The sequence below is a fragment of the Vanacampus margaritifer genome, chromosome 1 (genome assembly GCF_051991255.1).
Source record: "Vanacampus margaritifer isolate UIUO_Vmar chromosome 1, RoL_Vmar_1.0, whole genome shotgun sequence".
Lineage (NCBI taxonomy): Eukaryota > Metazoa > Chordata > Actinopteri > Syngnathiformes > Syngnathidae > Vanacampus > Vanacampus margaritifer.
In genome coordinates this window covers 30,999,991-31,022,826 of record NC_135432.1, presented here as the reverse complement: position 1 = coordinate 31,022,826, position 22,836 = coordinate 30,999,991, and the positions used below count along the sequence as shown (strand labels likewise).

Sequence of the window (22,836 nt, the reverse complement as noted above, 5' to 3'; positions counted from 1 at the left end):
ACACTTGAAATGCTGAATCGATACAACTGACCTGGACAGTAATTTGCTGCAAATGGTCACAAAGTGAGAAAGTTCCCCCTGAATTTTATCACACATGTATAAAACATTCTCGTAGAGCAGACAAAGCTCATTTGTTAAGCCGTAAAATAAATGGTTCCCATATTTCATGGCCTTATCCAAGCAGAATCTCTCCGATGATGGATATGTGCGAGCAACTTTTCAGGTCTTTTGGAAACAGGCACGAGCTGCTGAGGTTTAAATCTATCAAATTCCCAAAGCCATTTCAATAATGCAGTAAATGCCAAATCCCAGTGGAGGTATCACTCCACAGGAAGTCCCACTCAAGGTCCCCCGCTGTTTTGCACACAGCGTATGTGTGGCACATCTGCATCTCAGCTGCTTCCTGAAAACAAAACCTTACGTCTCCATCTCCAGCGAACCGTCAAGCTCTGTTTTGTTGCACATGCATTGATGCAAGTGCCCTTTTCCTGAGTCTCTTGCAGGGGATGACAGCCTGTTTCCTGTTGTGGGGGAGAAAACGGACAGAACACTCCCAGTCCTGAAAGATGCTGACTCAAGAGTTTATCAATCTGCGTTTCTGCAAGAGTAAGTGCAACTGGACACAAGTGCCATAATGCACAAGACTGCTCATTTAATCATAGCTGCCTGCCTTGCTTCAAATGAACTGGAACAACATCTACTGTGCAACAACTCCGTGCCCGTGGAGGCTCCGGCGCTTTCCCCTTAAGTGTTTTTATCACCAGGGAAGACCTGCGTCATTGTAATTATAAACCCGCTGTTTGTGAGCAGTGTTGGGCCTTGAGGAGTCACTTTCAATCTTATTATTGCAAAAAGAGGGAGGCAGATAGCTGGGACATTAAATGAAATGCATGCGCGGCTATTTGCTCTGCTGAGTTAAGAGGAAATTCGGATACAATAAATATACTGTGTGTTTTACTGATCAAGCACTTTAAAGTAGGTTTGTTTGTCAGAACAATTACATAAAACCACAGGGTCGAATGTCATTGAACTTTGTGAGCAAACTGCAGGCTTTTTTTGGACGCATCCTTTGACGGGTGCGGTTTAAATGTGCTAAAACACTTGCAGCAAACTGCCAAGAAAGGAGCTGCAAAGTATCAGAAAGTGTTACCAGTAGGAAATACACCATAACAGTTTTATCATAACTTGACAATATTGCTTAATATTGCTTAAATATCGTAAAGAGAAAGGGGAAGAGGGGCTAGCACTCTCACCATGTTTGCATATTCCCTCTAAACTTGCAGGGGTCATTTTTGGCTTCAATATCATTTTGTCACAGACAGTCCATGTCAACATGTTGAATGTGTTATTTGAGTGTTTTCAAGTAAGATTGACAATATGTGGCCAACTCTCCAATGACGAGTTGAAACAAGGAGTTTGTGAGGTACACCACGCCGATTTGTCTGTCAAAATTAATTGTGTACGTTGCAAGACAGCGCCAAGGGTTTAGCCACATAAACACGCGATGTCAGGACTAACTACACTCAAATGTGGCTAGGAGGTTTTTATATTGTTTAGCCATTAAAAGGTTTCATGCATCAGTGTCAACCCTGATATGGGTTCTCAATTCATTAAAGGACATAAAACCGCAGGGATTCGGTATTCCGCTAACTATGGATCAATACTTGAGGATCCTGCATGCTTTTCAAACTTACTCAAACAAGGAGGCATTTGGTTTTACTGAGTGACAGCCACCAACTGCTTCAAGCTGTGATGGAAATTAATAAATCTCGGCCAAAATTTGGGTGCCTCGTGCCTCTCCACAAGTGTGTCACCAAACAATCAATGGCTTGAAGCTGTGGTCAGCTAGAACAGCTCACTCACACTGACAGCATCATCTGAGGAGGACTGTGAAGCTCAACGTTCCGGGGGAGTATTTCATGTTTATTGTCAGTACTTAATAAGAACAAGAGGGCTGCAGTCGGGATAAAACACTTGAATGTATAATTCTGCGCCTCGCCTATAATGAGGTGCATGCATACTGTGCCTCTGTACTGTACTCAAAGTGTGGTTGGCACCCAGTTTCTGGGCCCAGCGCATCAATGGAGCACATCCATCATGTGTAAGGATTCTTGCCACATTCCAGAGATGTAAATGATCTTTATTAATCAGCTTCTAATTACAGTAAGAAACGTGTGTGCTTAAGCATCTCTAATGAGTTAATCAAGTTCGGTTACAGTTTAGGTTGCAATAATTATCCATTCGACTATTTTCTCTACAGCTTATCCTGTTCAGGGTCAAGGGTGAGAAAGAGCCTATTGGAGCTGGCGTAGAACAAAACGCAGTGAGCCGCTATAAAATGACATTTCTTGACTATCCATGCTTTTTACTTAGCAATTCTTCAATGAAATCCTTTGTTTTGGCACTATAAATTGCAAGTTTCAAACTTTCTGGAGTCAAACTATAAAATTAGGCATGTTCCAATCAAATTTTTTTTGCATCAGAGCCTGAATCACTTGATTTTGAGTAATCCAAGTCATTAAGAAAAAATGAGTGCATCCAAATTTCTCAGTTGTCTTAATTTTTTAATGGCATATGCAGCAGTGATTCAAACAAAGTACTAAAAATATTTTATAACGCATCAGTGGTGCAACTCAAATTTACAAATTACATTTAAATATCCTGCCCTACACAAAGAAACTAAAATCTAAAAAATTAAATGTTTAAAAAAATTTAAATCACCTAGTGCATTAATAAACTCTAGATATTAAACGGTCAATGACTCAATTCCACACAGTGCAACACTGTACAAGTAAGACTAGAGCACTTAGCTCCATTTTTAAGGGTCACAAATAAGATACTATTTATATGTAGTGCAAAAATAGACCAACTAATCTAGTCTAGTTTCAGTTGCATTTGAAACGTTCAATTTACAGAAGAATAAAATATGGAGGGTTAGCATCAGGAAGTGAAAGCTGTGCTAACCGAATCGTGCGAGTGCCTCGTTGTGGTAACTGAAAGTTTTACAACAAATTTATAGGGGTGTATGGAGTCATTTACGGTGAGCATGAGCCACTATGTTATACACAGTATGTGTGTTTTGTGTGGGTCCATTACCATTTGTAGCGGTGTCATGTTTACGTTTGGCAATCGTTGCCCTGTATGAGTGCAATGGCCCAAATCATCTTGAATAACATACTACAACTACTACGACTACATTTCAAGTTTTCAACGTGAACCGCTTTCAATGATTGACAGTCAATTGTCCAAAAGGCAATGTTTACATCAATTTATGGATCACCTCACAAGTCAAAATGAGCAGCAATGTGAAAGATCTAAAGTCACATCTCTAGCCACCTGAACACTCGTCCTCTTCCTCTTCCATCAGCTATAATACAAGTCAGATCATTTGTGCTTTTGTTTCGCTTTGTTATTTCCTGTCTGAGGGGGCCGTGTGAACCAGCAGGTTACTGGCCGCGTCTGCTTCCTGCTGCAAGCTGAAAACAACAGTATGCAAGCAGTGACCGTGACAGAGCTAAACGATGAACTGGAATTCTCGAAAAGCTGACGGCACAGTTGGGCGGTAATGACATTTTTTTTTAACCTAGAAAAGTTTGATTTAAAAAAGTCACTTTTAAGCGGTGCTCCCAACAATACCGTTCCCGCTGGCATTTCTTCACACTGGCAGATCACTTGATCAAAATTGGACTCCAACGGTTCACAGCCTAAAAAAAAGATGTATATTGTAGAAAGAAACCTCTCTTTGACTTCATTACTCTGACTAGATTTGTAGATATCCTAGCAAGTCAAGGGTTAAGTCTCACCCAACTCACTGAACCTCACTGCAAGCAAAAACATGTTTTATCATTTGCGTCGCTGAGGATTTGAGGCATTTTTAGCATAATCCTACTAACAGAAGGTTTTTTCCATAACGTAGAAAAGTTAATTAAAACAGAGTTAAAGGTGGCCTTAAGCTTTTTATTACTGCTCAACCATGCAGATTTCTGTCACACACAAAAAAAATTAATTAAGATACTGATGTGGAAAACATGTATTTGTCGTCTATTTTCTTCACTGAACACCAAATAGTCTAAAACTAACAACTGATTGTTAATTTCCCAATATTTGATGAAGAAAATTGCCCAAAAATAATCCCAACATTTTGCATTTTCATATGTACAGCAAGCATTTCCTCAAACAGCTCGATCTAGTTCAATTAAACTAACGGAGATAAACTCAGCCTTTGCTCATTACCAGAGTGTGCAAACATTTAACTCCAACGACACACGGCATCGGAGCTCCTCTCCCCATATGAAGAAAAATCCGCCAGCCGTTCATGCGAGACACTTATGTGAAATGTTTACTAAACAAACTCATGCCTACAGTTAATCTGCATCTCAGAAAAATGCCAAACCCACCAAATATTGGTTGTCACAAGCCCCGCTGGCTGAGGGGGAGTTTAGTTGGACGTCCGTCTATGCTGACCAAGAAGTGTGACCACAAGCTTCTCATCTGCGTTTGTGTGTTCAGCTGTCAGCTGCCTGCGCCTCATCATCGGCGGTCCACAAAAAACACATGGCACTCCCTCGTCCTCCCACCCGGCAGGCAACAAGCGGCAGCTTTTCAAGCATCTCTCTGTAGGTAGCGGGTGACAGATTGTGTCCAATTTAGCTATAGCATCAGCTCGCCTTGACAGACGTGAGGTGAATAATTGGACAGGGAAGAAGTAGAAACAATGAAAGGCAGCTTTGGCCTTTTGACCCCTTCAAGTGTTGTGTTCGACACAAATGTTTGCAGTATGATGAATGCGAGCCGCACTGCACGAGCGAAACGGGTCGATCGTTCATTTACTGAATGTCCACTGTTAGATGGAACATACATTGAAAACCTTAGCTACGACAGAATTCATTTCTTTGTTGCTGTACAGGTATTGGCGACACTGATCTGGAAGTGTGTGGCGTTTGTGTGTTGAAAATAAAGAAACTAATGGAGAAGTATAAAGTGGGGTCAGGTTCATGACTGGGGAAAAGGGTTAGAGATGTCAGTGAGTCATGCTGGCCTATTTTCCCCACGACTTTGAGACGGCCAAAATTGGACGGTATAGAACGAGCCTTAGGTTGGAAATTAAAAAGAGGGGGAAACATAAGCTCCTTTCCAATTTGGATGTCACTGTTCTTTTGTATTGTGGCTTCAAATTGGCTTTGCTCTTCTTTTATTTGGAGGCCAAAATGAACACTTAGAGGAAAAGGGCCCTCTTTTTAGATAAAAAAAAACGAAAAAAACATTTAAATAAATAAATAAATACAATTTTTTTGTTTTTTTTGTTTAAAGTTTAGAGCAGAGCACACACTTAACTTATCTCAACCCCATCCACCCATTTTCAATACTGCTCTAGTCTCAACCAATTGACGTCATTCGTGGCATGCGTAACACACAAAAATGACGATGTGAGGCCACAAAGTTTAATATAGCAAATAAAGTCTTAAACAATATTCGGTCACCATCGATCCATCATGTTTCTATAGCGTTTCTCCACTGGGTTGCTGGTGAGCTGCAGCCCATCCCAGCTGATTTGGAGTGATAGGCGGGGTACATCTTGGGCAAGTCATCAGCCATTATATTACATTTTTTGAACGGTCAGGGAAGCACAAAGTGTACAAGTCGTAAATACAATACGTAAAGCCTGTTGCACAAAAAGGTAAAGTCGGGAACATCACTAACTTACAGAATGGCATTGGCCATTTCCACATTGAATTGCTAAGAACGCTGACCAAAGGAAGTACACAGCTAGTGCAGACAAGAAATTATATCTGTCAACAACCCCACCAAATAGAACAATACTTATTGCAAAGTTTGTGTTGTTTTTTAAACAATACTACTTGCAAGGATCTGCAAGGCATTTTTCCCCATCAGTTGGAGAAAATCCAAAGATGCGGTCACTATTAGAAAAGCAACTATTAATCAATTAATCAACAACTACTCAGTTATCAAATATAGAATATATATATATATATATAGAATATATATATATATATATATATATATATAGAATATATATATATATATATATATATATATATATATATATATATATATATATATATATAAATAGATAATAATTTTGATAATTGAGAATTAATTTACAGACTTTGTTTAAAATTAAAAAAAATATTTTAAATTGTTGGGGGGGGAATAAACACTTCAACATTTTTGCCCATTTTCTGGCAACTTTATTTAATTTGTTTGTGCATTTTCTGAACTATCAATTTGAAATAATGTCCTGCTTTTTCATATAGGGATGGAAATAGTTTTGGGTCTTTGTATATATATATATATATATATATATATATATATATATATATATATATATGAATCATTGATCAATCAACAAATTGGTCACACCATTGATTAATCAACAGATTAACCAATTATTATTCAATTAATTTATTTTATTTAATCAATTATTAAAAATAATTGTTAGTTGCAGAACCAGTCACTATAGAAGGATCCACTCTTAAACCAAAGTATGTTGTTCAGTTGATTTGTGGTTTTGAACCTTTACCTGTATTTATTTAATTATTTCATTATTTAATTGTATTAATTTTGTTTTGCATTTCAGGAAATGCCCTTTGCCCAGTGTTCTTATTTGACCGCTTTCATTTACTCTATTTTTTGTTTTTGAAACTTGACCATGTTCACACTACAAGTAGGCCAGGCCTATAATATTCATTCTGTTGTGATTTCATGTCTTTGTTAAATTTTCTGTTGAACTTATAATAAAGAAAGCTTGTACGTGACTGTTTGTATTTAGTGTGATGTAAACAAAACTACAGTAATACAGTATAGTATCAAGTATCAACGAAAGTTGATGTGACGCATGGTGTTGCGTTGGGGTGTGAATTGCCTCGTACCTGGCGATTCGATTCATATCACGATTCATAGGTCACGATTCGATTCGATACCGATCAATCCCGATACAAATCTATAAATTGATTATTGCGATTTTTCTTTTTAAACTCTTATTTAGAAAATACAAATCAATAAACTCGTACATGTGCATTATAAGATTTGTATGAAAATGTATTTATTTATCTGAAAATTCAGGCTTATAACTGAGCCACTGCATTTAACAAACAGCATTGAAATAAAACATTAAGGCTTAATGTTCCATTAATATAACTTTCTTTCATGCTTAATGTGTGAATCCTACCCCTAAGTAAAACGTTTTGTTGAATATTTCCATTAAAAAAATGTATGTTTAAAAATCGATTCGACCGCATATTGAATCGATTTGAGAAATGCGTGCTGTAATATCGCGATATATTGCCGAATCGATTTTTTCTAACACCCCTAGTGTTGCGTCATGATGCCAAATTGTTGACAAAATAATCATAATCGAATCAGTGACGGTTCCCACCTCTACCCAGGAACGGTTGCCAGTCAATCACTGGGCACCAAACCCAGGCTGCTGGCACAGAAATGGCGCACGTGAATCACTACGCCATCAGTGACCAGACACTTTTGACTCCGTTACTTTGTTTTGACAAAGAAATAAACCCCGAGTGACCTTTCAGCTAAGCTACCATTGGCCATGTCTCATATAAAGTGAATCCAGTCCTGCTTTGGCTGGTGACAAACGTTTGAAAAGGATCATTTGAGCCCTGTGACGGACAAAAAAAACTATGTGGTGGAAACCGGGGTATGGAGCCCAAATTGTAAAAGTCCCGTGGCTTCCAAGAGACCACAATGACTGACACAGTCCTCATCTTCCCCTCCTGCTCATCAGAAGTTACACCGTCCAAGACAATGGCTCTACCTTGAGTACAGTGACATCAACTAATGTGAGGTCAGTGGCGTACCTTCCGACCTCCCTCAGTGTGGTGGCCTTTACCAGTTGAGCCATTAGAGGGGGATAGCGGTGCTCATTAAAATCATGACAATTCTCTCCGGGGGGGACGACCGGCCACATCAATGAACACCCACCAGACGGCCTCTTAATAGGCTTGATTAGAATAGGAAGAGGTCAGGAGGACGAGCGCGGCACACACGCAGGATGCGCCTGCAGTTGTTTGGGAGTGCCAGTTGAAAATTGTATTTGTCCATTGCTTGAGATTTATTGGTAGAGCCTGAATGCAAATCATCCCAGCGTAGACATTAATCTAGCAGGAGTATTTCATTAAAGGAGGCTTCCGTGGCGAGAGGCAGTTCATGGGCTCATAAATATGGCTCGACGCACTGATTGTTCAGCAGATCATGGCCTAAATGAGTGGGTGCTGCCAGATGCAAGAAAAAGCCATCTCCTCCGTGCTCTCCTTCACTGCCATGAGGCACCAAAACATGCTGAAGATGTGGCCTGGCTTTATCTGAACTACATGCAAATTTGTCAAACTGCAGTCTGAGTTTCATCTTGGGCGGCAAATTACGCTACACAAGTCAAGAAGACACTTTAGCAAAACCTAAAGTACAGTATTATGTTTAAGATGCATATCTCTGGGCTGATTCCAAACACACCGCATGAAGATCAACGCTGAAAGTACATCATAAATTACATACTACATAACTGAAACAGCACCACTAGTTTGTTGATTTGATCATATTTTCCCATATCGTCAACCTTAAGCTCGATCAGGGGTCTGCGACCTGCGGCTCTGGAGCCACATGTGGCTCTTTAGCCCCTACCCTGTGGATCTCTACAAAATTAATAGAAATTATTTTTTTTTACATATTTTTTTTTAGATAAAATATTCTATAAATGAAATAATTTTATAGATTATAAAAAAAGAATAATTAAATATTAAAATTCCAAAAATTTAAGTTGTAACAAAAAGAGACGTAAGGTAGATGAAAAAGGTTTAATAATTACCTATAAATGTTTAAAAAAAAAATTTAAGTGACCATAAAATGTCCAAAAAGGAAGAAAGCCAAAAATTACCATAAAATGTCCATGAATTTGCCAGAGAATTTAATTTAAAATGAAAAGGCAGAAAAGAAAATACTCCAATAGCTATAAAATGTCTCCTGAAAATTACCATAAAATGTACACAAAACTGCCCAAAAAGTCTTTTTTTAAGTAGCTCAGAAAACATATTAAAAATAATAATAAAATGTCCAAAAACAAAAGAAATTGCAAAAAAATTACTATAAAATGTCCACAAACTTGTCCACAAAAAAAATACAAAACAAAAAACAGTAACAACAAAATGTCCAAAAACAAAATAATAAATATCATTACCATAAAATATCCACAAAAATGCCAGAAAATTGATAGAAAATAAGGCAGAAAAAAAGTCAAAAATAGCCATAAAATGTCCCCAAAAAAGGAAGAAGAGAGGCAGAAAATTACCATAATATTTCCATAAAACTGCCAAAAATGTCCGAAATCTGACAGAAAATTAATCTCTCTGTATTGGATTCTGCATATTTTTGTGTTATGGTGCAGCTCTAGTTAACTCTTGGGCCCTCAGTACAACAGTTTTTCACAATGTTCAAATGTTTTGCGGCTACAGACAGATGTATTTTTTGGGGGGGTTATTGATTTGGCCTAAAATGGCTCTTTTGACAGTAAAGGTTGCTGACCCCTGACTTAAATTATGAACTACACAAAAACACAGAAACAAGGGATAGGCAATTAATTGATCGAACAGAATGTGTTTAATGTGTAACCAGTTGATGAATCGCTGTAAAAAGTAATTGAGGCAATATGGCGTGCACGACTTGACTTCAACAGTCAAGGTGGTTGATTCAGTCACAACTCATCTGTGATCAAAAGACGACCAATCACGGCTCACCTGTTTTTTTGATGCTCAACCATAATTGGTTGTGATCTGAGCCCTGATTAACTGTGATGTCATTTTCAGTCGACAGCAAGTGGCAAAATGGCCGCCCACTGAGATGGTTAAAAACAGGTTTTGCTTCTTAACTCATATTCCACAAACACAATATTAAATCACACTACCATACCATGTTTACACTATTGTACAGATGTTTTTTTCTTTTTTGGGGGGTGAGCATCTGGATAAAGGTTCAGATTTTTTTAACCCAACAAATTATTTTTTAAAAACAAAAACATTTTTGATTAATCGGGAGGTAACTATTGAAGTAATGTGATTAATTACAATTACAAAAAATAAATCACTTGACGACCTAATTTATAATATTTTCTTTTTTTTAAATAATCTTTTTTCAAAAACCTATTTTTTAATAATCTTTTCTTTTCGTTTTTAAAAAATAATATTTTTTCAAAAAAAGAAAAGATTATTAAAATTAGGGCTTCAGGCAATTAAAATTATTGTAATTAATCGCGTGACTTCAATAGTTAACTCATGATTAATCACAAATTTTATATCTCATCTAAATGTACAATATTTTTTCATATTCTTGTTAACAAAAGTGGAGGAAAAAACTGGTAAACCAATAGAAATAGTTCAAATGAATTTTTGACGTTTTTAGCCGTCAATGGCAGTGAATGAGTTAAAAAAAACACATGTTCGTTTCATTTAGCAGAGACTTAGCAGAGTTCAGCAGACTATTGAGCGATATTCTATTGAAATACTATATCAACCAACTACAACTTTATGACCACTTGCAAAACATAATGATAACCATTAAAAGCGCTGTATAAAATAGCCTGCATTTATAATGATAATAATGTTCAGTTTTACTGACACTGTCAGATTAAATTAACAATATTTTTATTAGTTTGCAAGTAGCAGTTGTGTAGAAATATACTGTATCATCCTGAGAACTGCTTCTAATATTTCTGACTGTCTCTTGTAATTATTTGAGGTAACCAAAATGTTAGAGTTACAAATTAAAACCTGTCAAGCATTGTCACCTTTGTATGGCGCTCCAAAAACTCATTAACTCATTCACTGCCATTGACCCAGTTAACTAGTGAAGTTATGCGATTAATTACAATTTCAAAAATTCATTGTCTGGCGCCCCTAATTTTTAATAATATTTTCTTTTCTTTTAATTAGGGGCATCAGGCGATTATTTTTTTTTTATTGTACTTAATAACATGACTTCACTAGTTAACTCAAGATTAATCACGAATTTTATATATGTTCTAAATGTACAATACATTTTTTTTCTAGGTTTTCATACTCTTGTTAACAAAAGTGGAAAAATTGTGAAACTAATAGAAATAGTTCAAATGAATTTTGGACGTCTATAGCCGTCAATGGCAGTAAATGAGTTAATACAGATAACATGTTTTAGGAGAAAATTGTAATTAATATTTTTTCAGTGCTTTAAATTATGTACAGTTATGTCATTATTATTTATTTCATCATCATCAGAACTAAATATCAGATGAAGAAGAAGAAGAAGATTAACTTGAAGCAGCTCAAATATGTTTGTAAGCTTAGAGCAAAGGAAGGAAGTGTCACATCTGCTCATCACTGGTCTAACCATCACATTCGCATGCCAAATATTTTCTCCCGGCTGGCTTACCAGACCTGGGACAAGGTTTGAATGCGAAAATGCATAAACAGATGCATCCACCAGCATCATGATAAGAAAAATGAAAAGTACTCTCAGGCACTATTCCACAGGAAATCCCAGAGGACAGCTTTGGTGCAACTTTGATTAAAGGCACCTTCCTCCGCTGCATCGTGCAAAACAAAAAATATTCATCAAAACAAATGCTTTATCCGCACATTCATTTGTGACCTGCGATCACTTTACAGTGGCTGTAAGGCAGCAGACCACATGCGGGGGTGGCAGACTGCAACAAAATGCCAGCCATTTATCACCAATGTTTAGAGCAGGAATTTGGTGTCGCCTGTCAGCTAATTCCAACGAGAGCACCATTGATGCAACCCACAGTAGAAGGCTGCTAAAACAAACGCACCATTAAGTGAAACCTGTACAGGGTCAGCATAAATTGCATCAGGCCAGGGCTGACGAGGCTTTCAGCTATCAGGAAACCCGATAGGCGTGTGAATTTCAATATTTACCGAAACTTTCCGTTTACATAAGCTTTATTTAGAAGTCAGGAAAGCAGAATTTTCCACTTGGAATGCATACACTATCCCTCATCACAACGACAGCAAGGATAGCAATGAACAGTGTCAATTGCTTCATTTCATTCCAATACTTGGGCAGCATTTGGATATTCCAAATTCCTGATCAACAATGTCCCTAAATTCCTGTTCTGCAGGAATGACAAGGACGATCCGTTGACAGGACTCACTATCGGCAGTGGATCACATTCCCTGCTCTCTGCACTTGCTTTGGAAAGGAGGGCAGACGGAGAAGCCAACCGACATTCTAACACGCAAGGTGGAATGCGAATGTGTTGTGCATACACGCGAGAACGCATGCGCTTGTCACTATCATCAGGAGAATATTCATCGTGAGTCAAACTACACTTTTTCACTGTTACCTTATTCCTTATATAGTCTAATACAGACGATCCTGATCCCACAAGTACATACAGTACAATACATTCCCTACACGTAATACCCGCCATACTCACATAAAAATAAATGCTATTGGCTTTTACTTCTTCTATGCAAGACCTGGAATAAAGCCAAACACACAATTGAAGTGTGAAGTGTTTTTCAACCGTAAATTAAATTTAATTCACCATAGCAACCTGCAGGCAGCGAATGACAGAAAGATATATATGACAAAAAGAAAAATAACACAGGTATAAAATAAGTTCAGCGTTGATGTAAATAATGCGATGGAATTTGGGGATGGCAATATTACACAATGGAACATATGACTACATAAGCAGTTTGCGCTTTAAGGCTCACTACTAAGCTCACAGTTTATCAAATAAAACACCCTGCTTGAGCTCATAGCTTTCCCCGCCTTGCAGCAAGATGCATCATGTCTAATTTCCCCTTCAGGATCAACAAAGAAGGACACATCCGTAAACTCATCCTGAGGAGGCGAAATCTGATATAAAAAGTTAATTAGAGGGATTTAGAGGTGGAAGTACATTTGGCTACCTCCAATACAGAACAACCTCAATTCTGAGCAAAGCTATCCATCTCCCATCGGCAGTCGATCCTGATCATTAGGGGTGCATACAGACGCTCCCCTACTTACGAACATTCGAGTTGCGAACAACGGTACATACGAACATTTCTGCGCGTACAGTATGTCGAAAAATGTTCGGAAAGAAATGCTGTAAGTTAGATTTTGTATCGCGCGTAGTGCTTCTTTCCGCCGCTAATACCGACGATTGGCGCTGTGAGAGCTCATTGGAGGCTGAGCAACGTGGCGAGGAGGAGGAGGAAGAAACGCCGGTCCCCATGAAGCAGGAAATAACTTTTGAAGCCGATTCCAGCGACGACGAAGAATCTCTCATGATAAAAAATCCTCCTCTTCCTCCTCCTCCATCATCTCCTTAAGCAACGAGTACATCTTCCAAAAGTAAGTTAAACTTCATTTTATTTATCTTATTACGTACATGTACATACTGTGTGTGTGTCTTTCGCTCTCTCTCTCTAACATACGTAGTACAGTACAGTACTGTACGTATTCTCTCCATTTTATTAAAAGTTTTTTTCAGTACAAACCAATGCAGGTTACTTGTACAAGCCTTAAACATACTTATATAAACCTTCAATATACTTATATAGGCTTTAAACATAAATTATAATACAAAATACAGCACTGAAGCAACTTACGAACAAATTCACCTTACAAACGATCGTCCGGAACGTAACTCGTTCGTAAGGTGGGGAGCGTCTGTACTGATTTTTACTTACTGGGTTGAGAGCAATTTAAATAATGTATCAAAATGTACAAACACTCCGAGAAATGGTCTTTATTTTCGACTATAGCTGTAGATAGTGATGGTGGGAAAAACGTTACAGACAACATAATGACAATTACATGGTTTGTGGATCTATGATTTTGAGATGTATTAAGAGTGTATTAAACCAGCTAGTTCGCTACTGCTAGCTTCACAATTATCCTCAGCCAGCCATACATAGACAACATTAAAATGCGTTTTTTTTTTTTTAACTGCACATTAATATGGTAGGCAGTGGAGTTAGGTTGCAACTTTTAACCTTGCTTTGAATAGAAGCATGATGTTGGTGCCTCTTGTACTCCATACAACAGATAGTCGGTTAGCTTAAAGGCTAATACTACTCAAAGCCACAAATCGAATCGCCAGGTACTAGGCAATTCACACCCCTAGAAAACAGCATTCAATTCCACTATTTTGCATGCCATTATTGTGATGACGTATTTAAAAAAAAAATTGTATATAAATATGGTAGGCAGTGGAATTAGGTTGCAACTTTTAACCTTGCTTTGAATAGATAGTCTGTTAGGTTGAAGGCTAATACTATTCATAAAGCCACCACTGACTGCTAAGAGGCCAACAACAAGTAATCATAATAATAGCTTAGATTTATATCACCTTTTAAGGGGCCATGGTTAAGGTTTAACTAACTAACTTAACCAAACAACTTTTTTTGTACATTACTCCTAGTAACTGTTCTCCCATTGGATGGCAAAGGTTAAGGTTGCGTCTGATTGGTCAAAGTCCAGACAAAAATTCCAGACAAAAATCTGCACTGTGAAGAAAAGTTCACTAAAGTTCAGAGTTAAATCCTCTCCGGGTATCATCAGATAGCATAGACATACAGTATAATCCATTTGTCACTGATATGGATGCTGTCATGCATGGGTCTTCATGACGCCATAGCCACAAAGATCAAGGCGCCATCACGTGACCCAGCAGACAGTCAAAAGACAAGTTAAATGTTTGAATGCTGAGGCCTTTTACAAGAGTGAAGCTAAAGGCGGATTCAACCTGATAAGATAGACAATCGCTATTTGAAGCTGTGTTGCCTGTGGACATGGCCACCTAACAATAGCATTTCCACAAAAGAGTGGCATGCTTTCATTGAAAGTTAATGAATCACCAAAATGAGAAACACTAGTGGTTGCCAACCAGTCCAGGGTGTACCCCACCTCCCACCAACGTCAGCTGATGACAAGCAGTGTTGAAAACCTGTTGATCAATTTATTTAAAATGGCTTCTGTGCAGTTCTGTATAACTCTGTGTATATGTATCCAAAAGACTTAGGGATAGCGCATTAGTGCCTATTGTGTTTTGTGGTCATTTCAGGACAATTTCAATTTCATTAGTGTCTGTGAGGCTATTCCATGGACCTTGGCAGAGAGATTTGCACTCTTCTAATGCCCTGCTGGTTACGTAACAAATCTTAGCTGAGAATGCTCCCTTTTCCCCTGAGGTTGCATCCTTTGCATTCCATATATCATGGATTAATGTGGCTGACCATGCATGTGAAAGAGACTTTTAGGACCTCTCCTGGATTTGACAGCATTAGTTTTAGTCTGTTAAGTTATGGAACCGGATGAATCCGATTTTTTATTTTATTTTTTTTGTATTTTGTGTAACACACATCAACTCGTTCAGAATGTCTGTGACCACATTCAAAATGGCTAGTGTATAAATGAACTGATTGGCATTTCGACCCTAACCAATTGTCTCCTGCACCCAGAGACACAATTGCCGATTTGGCCCCGAGCTGAAGTGGTCCCCAATTGACAATATCAATGACAAAAATATGGCACTGCAAAGACAATGTGTCTGCAATGGGCCCCTTACTAGTCGATGGTGTGACCTGAGAAATGACTTATGTTGGTCCACATCAACAACACAACTGGAAACCACCATAGATACTGCAATGGCACGTCCATGTGGCAGGTGAGGCAAACCAGACTGGCAATGATTTAAATTGAAAGAGACATCGGAAGGTCCTTGGATATGCAAGACATACTGTGCATTTGGACAAGCCAAGGCCTGCAAGCAGCAGTTTTTTTTTTAACAAAAACAAACAAAAAAACACCACCATTCTGTGGACTTGGGACCAAGGTGTTGGCAATTATTAGTTATTCTGAAAATGTTGCACATTTCAGGGTTTTTTAATACACTAATTGAAGTTTGCTTTCAGTGTTGTTCAATTATCTTCCAAAAACATATTTTTACTTCTCCATCTTTGACCTGTTCCTTCTTGCCTAAAGTCAGCAAGTGCCCATGCCCGGACCAATCCAAATATGAGACCAAAAGTTTCTCTTCGCCACACATCACATACTTCCACCACAAATGTCCACCAACAACAGGCGACCCGAACGCGGTGGGTAGTTTGCCTCCCATTTTAGCATTTTAGCAACAAGGGCCAACTTCATTGGCTGCAGTGAACGTTGAACCGGCAGGCAAAGAGGCTTAGGGCTTACTTGTCATGTGCGATGTGCTCCTGGATGGCCCCGAGCGAGTGCGGGCTGTCGGCGCCCTGCAGCAGCCTGCAGCTCACCAGGTGCCGCTGGTAACGCTCCTTCAGGCAGCCGTTCTCCGTACACAGGTCGCACACTTGCCGCTCCAGCTCCTCGATCCGCGCCCGTTGCCTCTCCAGCAACTCCTGCTGGGTCTCGATGATCTTGTTGAGCTCTTGTAAATACTCCGCAGCCCTGCCGGGGTTCTCGGTGCCCGGGCTGTCCATGTCGTCGTGGCGCAGGAAGCGGATCGCTCCAGCCAGTGGGGGGCTTCAAGCACAATGCTCGGGCGGGTTGATGCGCCTTTTACGCCTCGCCATTGCTTGTGACAGCCGAATCCCGGATACAAGCGTTCTTACGAGCCGCCCCGGACGCTGTGCTGTCTGCTGTCGGTCACGTACAAAGCTTCGACGTCACAATGAGCTCGTGGCCACATGTGACAGGCTGACCACGGACTGGGGTGATCTCGATCCGCGAGGCTGGCACGTCCACTACCACGCCGCCGCCACCGCCGCCGCGACTTTCTGTAAACAGACGCCGGCTGTCAAGTGGGCGGAGTTTACAAGTTTTATGAATCTGACAGCAGGTCGCGTTGAGCGCATTATGGCTCAAGACAGATTACACGCTGACCCACATTTAGCTTCCATTTATCATCACACGCAACAATATCACTCTAATACACACTTCTGAAACTATCTATCTATCTATACATCTATGCATCCATCCATCCATCTTGGCTAACCCCTGTGGCTCAACTGCCCCAAACAGCAGCAAAAGGACAACGAGACAGATGAAGACAGAACAACACAAAGGCTAGAAAAAAACGATTAAAAATTATGATGTTTTATTTAAACACCCATTGATACAATTATTCTGACAAATAGTATATGTATTTCACTTGCGAATTAAATGATGTTAACACAACACATATATTTAGAAAGGGAAGCTACAGTGGATATGAATCAAAATCATAAATCAAATGGCAGAGGCTTGTGTGCACTGGGGATTAGCAAGGGACATAATTCTCACAAGAACTCAAATAATACCCCAAATGACATCATAACACTTTCAGGGGAATTGATGACAGAAAGTTTTTATTATTATTATTATTAAAAAACAGGGGCTCCAGACAAGGGGCACTTATCTTATCGAGTGAGCTCTATCTGTGCACATGTTTGGTGGAGTGAAATTGCTACTCTTCAAAATCTGATGAATCACCAGTGCCATATTAAAGTCCCCCACAACACAAGAAATGTAACTACCCTGATTTTGCCTTTTTGAACGCAAAAATTGAAACTTTCTTTGGGCCATGTTAAAAGTAGACAGCAGTTAGTACATCATGTGAGGCCAAAGACTGCGGCGTGTCAACCTCCCACTGGGATTGTTGATAACAATCATTGCACATCCCAGAGAAATAAACACGGCCAAATTTCATTGGGAAGCATTTTAATCCCATCTTCGGCACCCCAGGAATGTACTGTAGCAGTATGGCATGGCCCTAAAGAGAAATAGTATTTGACAAGTGATAATGAGATGAACATGCCAACAAACTAACGCTCTTGAATTTGCATCCTGAAAACTTAAATGACCCATAATGTATGTGGCTAATCAGAAGACTTTGGACAGTGGCAGAGGCAGAAAATGAACCCAAAAACTAGAAAGTTATATTGAGAGCTAGCTCTAGCTTTCGGAGAGAGTGGGGACCTTTTCGAGATGACAAGATAGAATATCAGATATGCAGTATCAGTCGTTAGAAAAGCTTCAAAGACCTTCACAACTGGAGCAATATGATCCTCTCTTTCCTCCTCATGTGTGGCCTTGACCTGCACAATACTAAAACCTCAGCAGCTGTCACACAGTGTCTGAGTGGTTCGTATTCTGTAGCCTCAGAGGACAGCAGTCATGGGATTTATATCATTAGCCGATTGTCTTGCTGTTGGTGGATTTCAACCATGTCAATATATTCAACTTTGTCGTTTCAGATATAACATATACAGTGTACATACCACACACACACACACACACACACACACACACAAAACTGTCACCAGTTAAGTAGTGTTGGAGTGCCTTCAGGATCATCCATCCGCTGAAAGTGTCACTGAACCTCTTAGTAGGTTGACATGTCCTTGACTGAGACAACAAACCGACTGACCCTGACTGTAAAAAGGGGAGCAAAATAATACATCACCAATAATACACAATGTTGTTTTAGTGTATTTTAATCCACATTTACACAAGCAAACTGCTCTCAGAGTGACTTGAAGGTCCGGAAGAATAACATCCTGATGATCAAATCAGAACATAACACGAGTTCTAGGATTTCGCTTAAGTGTCTCTGTGACCACTCATGTATTTACTTAACATTTAAGACAAGACCCAATAGGGCAACATCATTTTACACACTTTAGCTGAGCACACAGAATGGACTTCAACTCATTCACTGCCATTGACGGCTATAGACGTAAAAAAATAATTGTAATGATTTGTATTAGTTTAAGATTTTTTTCCCACTTTTGTTAACAAGAGTATGAAAACCTAGAATTTTTAGAACAGATATAAAATCTGTGATTAATTGTGAGTTAACTCGGGAAGTCATGCGATTAATTATGATTACAAATTTTAATCGCCTGACGCCCCAAATTTTTTAGAATGTTTTCTTCTTCTTTTTTTTTATTCATTAATTTCCATTGACGGCTATAAACATCAAAAATTCATTTAAACTATTTCTATTAGTTTAATTTTTTTTCCACTTTTGTTAACAAGAGTATGAAAAACTAGAATTTTCTTATTGTACATTTAGAACAGATATCAAATTTGTGATTAATCGCAATTTAACTAATGAAGTCAAATTTAATCGCCTGTCGCTCCTAATTTTTTATAATCTTTTTTTTAAATGAATTTATGGCAGTGAATGAGTTAATTTGATTGGCTCAACATGGTGAAAATGTGTGAACCAATGAGCATCAGTTGAGGAGATGCAGTGAAACAGTGAACGTGCTTTATATATGCAACACTGCACTGAAGGCTTTGATTTGCATTGCCTGTTTTTACTTCCACCTGTTGCTCTTATTGGCCCCTAATAAATGGCGTGACACACATAACATGTCCGATGTCTCTTCTCTTCCAAACAGGTTTTATTAGTTCTCCTCTTTGTTATATTGACTCTTTTGTACAATAAACCTGTTGCGTCGGGTTCCAAACCAAACATCAGCAGAGAGGGACTGATTTATATAATCTTAGGTTTGTGTCATTTTTGTGTTTTTCACATGAGAAAACTTCACAAAACCATTAACTCATTCACTGCCATTGACGGCTATAGACGTCAAAAATTAATTTAAACTATTTCTATTAGTTTAACATTTTTTTCCACTTTTGTTAACAAGAGTATGAAAACCTATAATTTTTTTATTGTACATTTAGAACGGATACAAAATTTGTGATTAATCGTGAGTTAACTCGGGAAGTCATGCGATTAATTATGATTACAAATTTTAATCGCCTGACGCCCCCAATTTTTAATAATCTTTTTTTTAATGAATTTATGGCAGTGAATGAGTTACGTACACTCTAGACTCCAAAGAGCAATCTTTGACCTGTGGCACAGAGAAACCGCTTGCCAAAGCCATCTGGCACCATCCCAAGGGAGGGGCATTGCCATTCCTGTCAGGTGTGAATCAGAGACCACCTCATAGCTCCAATTTCAATTAAGAGTATCGCTTTGCCTTCACCTCAGATGTAGCTTGACGGCTCCCAGCTTGATGGTCTGACAGGTGGGCTTTATGCAAACTGCGTGCCTTAACAGAGAATGAGAATAAACTAAATGTCATTTGAGCTTTGCGGTGATGACTGCCCGAATGAATCCTAGTTGGATTGTACGCTCACATTTGCGCAGCAACATGGCACTACCATTAAATAGCAGTCGTTTCAAAACGGTCACATCCACATTCGCATTAATTCATTTTAACTGAAACTGCGTAGTCAATCAAAACCAGCAAACAGCTCCAAATGTACACGATGCCCAGTATGCATGTTTATTCAATCAAGACTGAAAGAAAAAAAAACTAAATATACCCTCGGGCCCATTGTTGCTATGCAAGCGCTACATGGCTGAACTTCCATATAAACGGCCCTCTCATGCATGAGTTGATGCTTTTGAGGTTTTACACTTCCCCTGGGGAAGAGGGGAAATATCGCAGAACATAGCTGGTGCAGAAAATAAAGTACTTCATGTCAGCTGTGCAAGCATGTGGAATTTCTGTCCAAACATAGCACTCATTCACTTGTCATTTGACGTTAGCTCTGAAGACAATACAAGAAATGGAGGGGACGATCAAATCTGAACAATAAACATTAAATGTGCCATGCAGTAAACATTTAAGTGTGTCCAGCAAATCAAACTTGTGTGGCACTTGCTGATGTAGTGGGCATACAAATGACCCCGGTGACTAGGAACCACCAGTGGTCCAGAGCTGCGTCACATACTGACAGGAGATATTTGATTAAGGGTCTCATACCTTTTCCAAACCCTCAGGGGGACGGAAAGAAAGTCCCTAACCTCTCGTTTATCTACACGGAGTTAAATCAACTGGCGCTAGTCTGATTATAATTTAGCCACCAAAATTGCACTTCGCTTCAGTTTAGTAGGCCATAGTTTTCTACGCACAACGGCACTGAAAGACAACTTCAAAATGAAAGGTAAATGTAAACACTAGATCAACATTCATATGCTAAATAACTTTTTACATGTAAAGGTAATATTTTGATGAACATAAATGGTAATGATGCATTAAATTAATTCATAGGGATGTTCAAAGTGTGTGGCATTGATGGATCATCTCAATTATGAATTTAGGTCAGTATATACTTTGCTCACCATATTTCTAATGTTTGACAGTTATAACACGATAACAAAAAGGCAGAATTTTAATGAATCACTTTTATTTCAAGAGACATATTTACACAAGGAAACGAAAGAGGCAGAGGGGGGAAGCATCGTTATATTCTTACAAGCCAATTCGGCATGGTTGTAATGCAAAGTGCATACAGTGTTCAGCCTACAGGAAACCAGAAATTCTGTTCAAATCTTTCTAAAAGAAAAAATGAAGACACGTTTACAAAGAAACAGTTTTTCAGTATTTAAACAGTGGTACTGTGGTCTCAGTCCCAGCACTGCAAACAGGTCAAAGCAAAAACTGAAGACTGTCACATTTTGTTCTCTTGCATTGAAGCAACTCAAGTAAGATGCTTGACATCTCTTCCCATTTCACATTAACAAACTAAACAGAAGCTGCACGCATCATGGCTCAAACTGATAAAATATACCAAATGCCAAAACATAAAAAGGAACTGATGATGCACATTTGAAGGATTTGTCACATATTAGGCTGTTTCAGTGGGCAGTTTAACATACAGTCATTTGTTTCAGCTACAACAAACTATAATATTTCCTCTCTCCTTCAAGTCATTTTTTTTGTTACAAAAGAATGCAATTCCTGCCGAGTTGACATAAAAAATTGTGATATGCGGTCAGTCAAACAATATACAGTAATATTGAGCACAAACAAGAAACCTTTTTCCAGGGAGGCTACAATAAGTGCTTTCCTAACAATGGAGTGGTTTTATATAAGAGGATTCAGCAAATGACGGCACAAGGACATTGCGCTATAGAAATTTTGTTACACACACACACACACACACGCAAACAAGCGGGTATTAAAAAAGGCCTTTGCGAGTCTTGTACCAATATTAAAATGCAGCAATTTTACAGTCACATCCCGCAGCTTCCACTGTGAGGGGTGTGATGTACATTCAGTGATGACTCTCTGTGGCACTGGACGGAGGATGAGCGCTTCATCAGGACATGTATCTCGGAGAATAGAGACGCAACCTGGAGCTGTTTGGTTCCATCCGGGTTGTAGGGCTCCAGGAATCCGGCCCTGGGAAAAGAGCCAGGAGGGTCAGCAAATTCAAAGGGAATTTATGAGAAAAGGTTGCATTTGCTTGCATTGGGCTCAATTCATCAAAGTGCTAATTTACGACATATTTCTTCAGACTGGCTTGTTGACAGATGCCGGTTCTGTTCAATTAAAGTCTTGAAATGTGACTGAGGATTTGTATCACCGCAAGAAGTGTGAACCCCTTGAAATGACCTGGATACATGCATAAATTGGTCATAAAACATTATCTGATCTTCATCACAGATTTTTCTCAACTAATACCACACAGTTCAACTGTGCTCCTGCAGTTTATTTTAACAGGACAAGCATTACTAATGAAAGTAGCAAAAAGGCGGAATGTGATATGCTGTGTCCAATAAAATCGATATTGTTTATCAAGAAAAACTGCATCCAAGATTAGCTCCCGGAACTTATTTGTCGAGATGGCATGACGGCTAATGCTCACAGCCGTACTCGCCTGCAAGGAAGGAGCCAAGCCGTAAAATGGAACACAGAAGCAGCAGATACAATGACAATAGCAAAGGCCCTAGAATTGAACACTGCAAAACTACATATGTTCCGTTATACATGTGAATTCATGTTGCACAGCCGACCACTTTTATTGCTCGACATAGTTTGAAGGGAT

The 22,836-nt window shown here is 38.9% G+C and overlaps 2 protein-coding genes across 5 annotated transcripts in view; both read right to left on the bottom strand.

The window, feature by feature from the left end:
- The window catches only part of iqsec1b (IQ motif and Sec7 domain ArfGEF 1b), a 122,370-nt gene extending 105,579 nt beyond the window's left edge, over positions 1-16,791 (bottom strand). For 2 of the 3 annotated variants that reach the window (XM_077547947.1, XM_077547955.1), the window contains exon 1: positions 16,216-16,791. In XM_077547947.1, coding sequence (XP_077404073.1) covers positions 16,216-16,478 — 263 coding nt within the window. In that variant the 5' untranslated portion in view covers positions 16,479-16,791. The remainder of the gene's footprint in view (positions 1-16,215) is intronic. The other variant, XM_077547985.1, reaches the window with a different exon arrangement.
- Positions 16,792-21,170: 4,379 nt separating this feature from the next.
- nup210 (nucleoporin 210) overlaps positions 21,171-22,836 on the bottom strand; it is a 34,380-nt gene continuing 32,714 nt past the window's right edge. For both annotated transcript variants that reach the window (XM_077547929.1, XM_077547938.1), the window contains exon 40: positions 21,171-22,190. In XM_077547929.1, the coding sequence (XP_077404055.1) occupies positions 22,108-22,190 (83 nt within the window). In that variant the 3' untranslated portion in view covers positions 21,171-22,107. The remainder of the gene's footprint in view (positions 22,191-22,836) is intronic.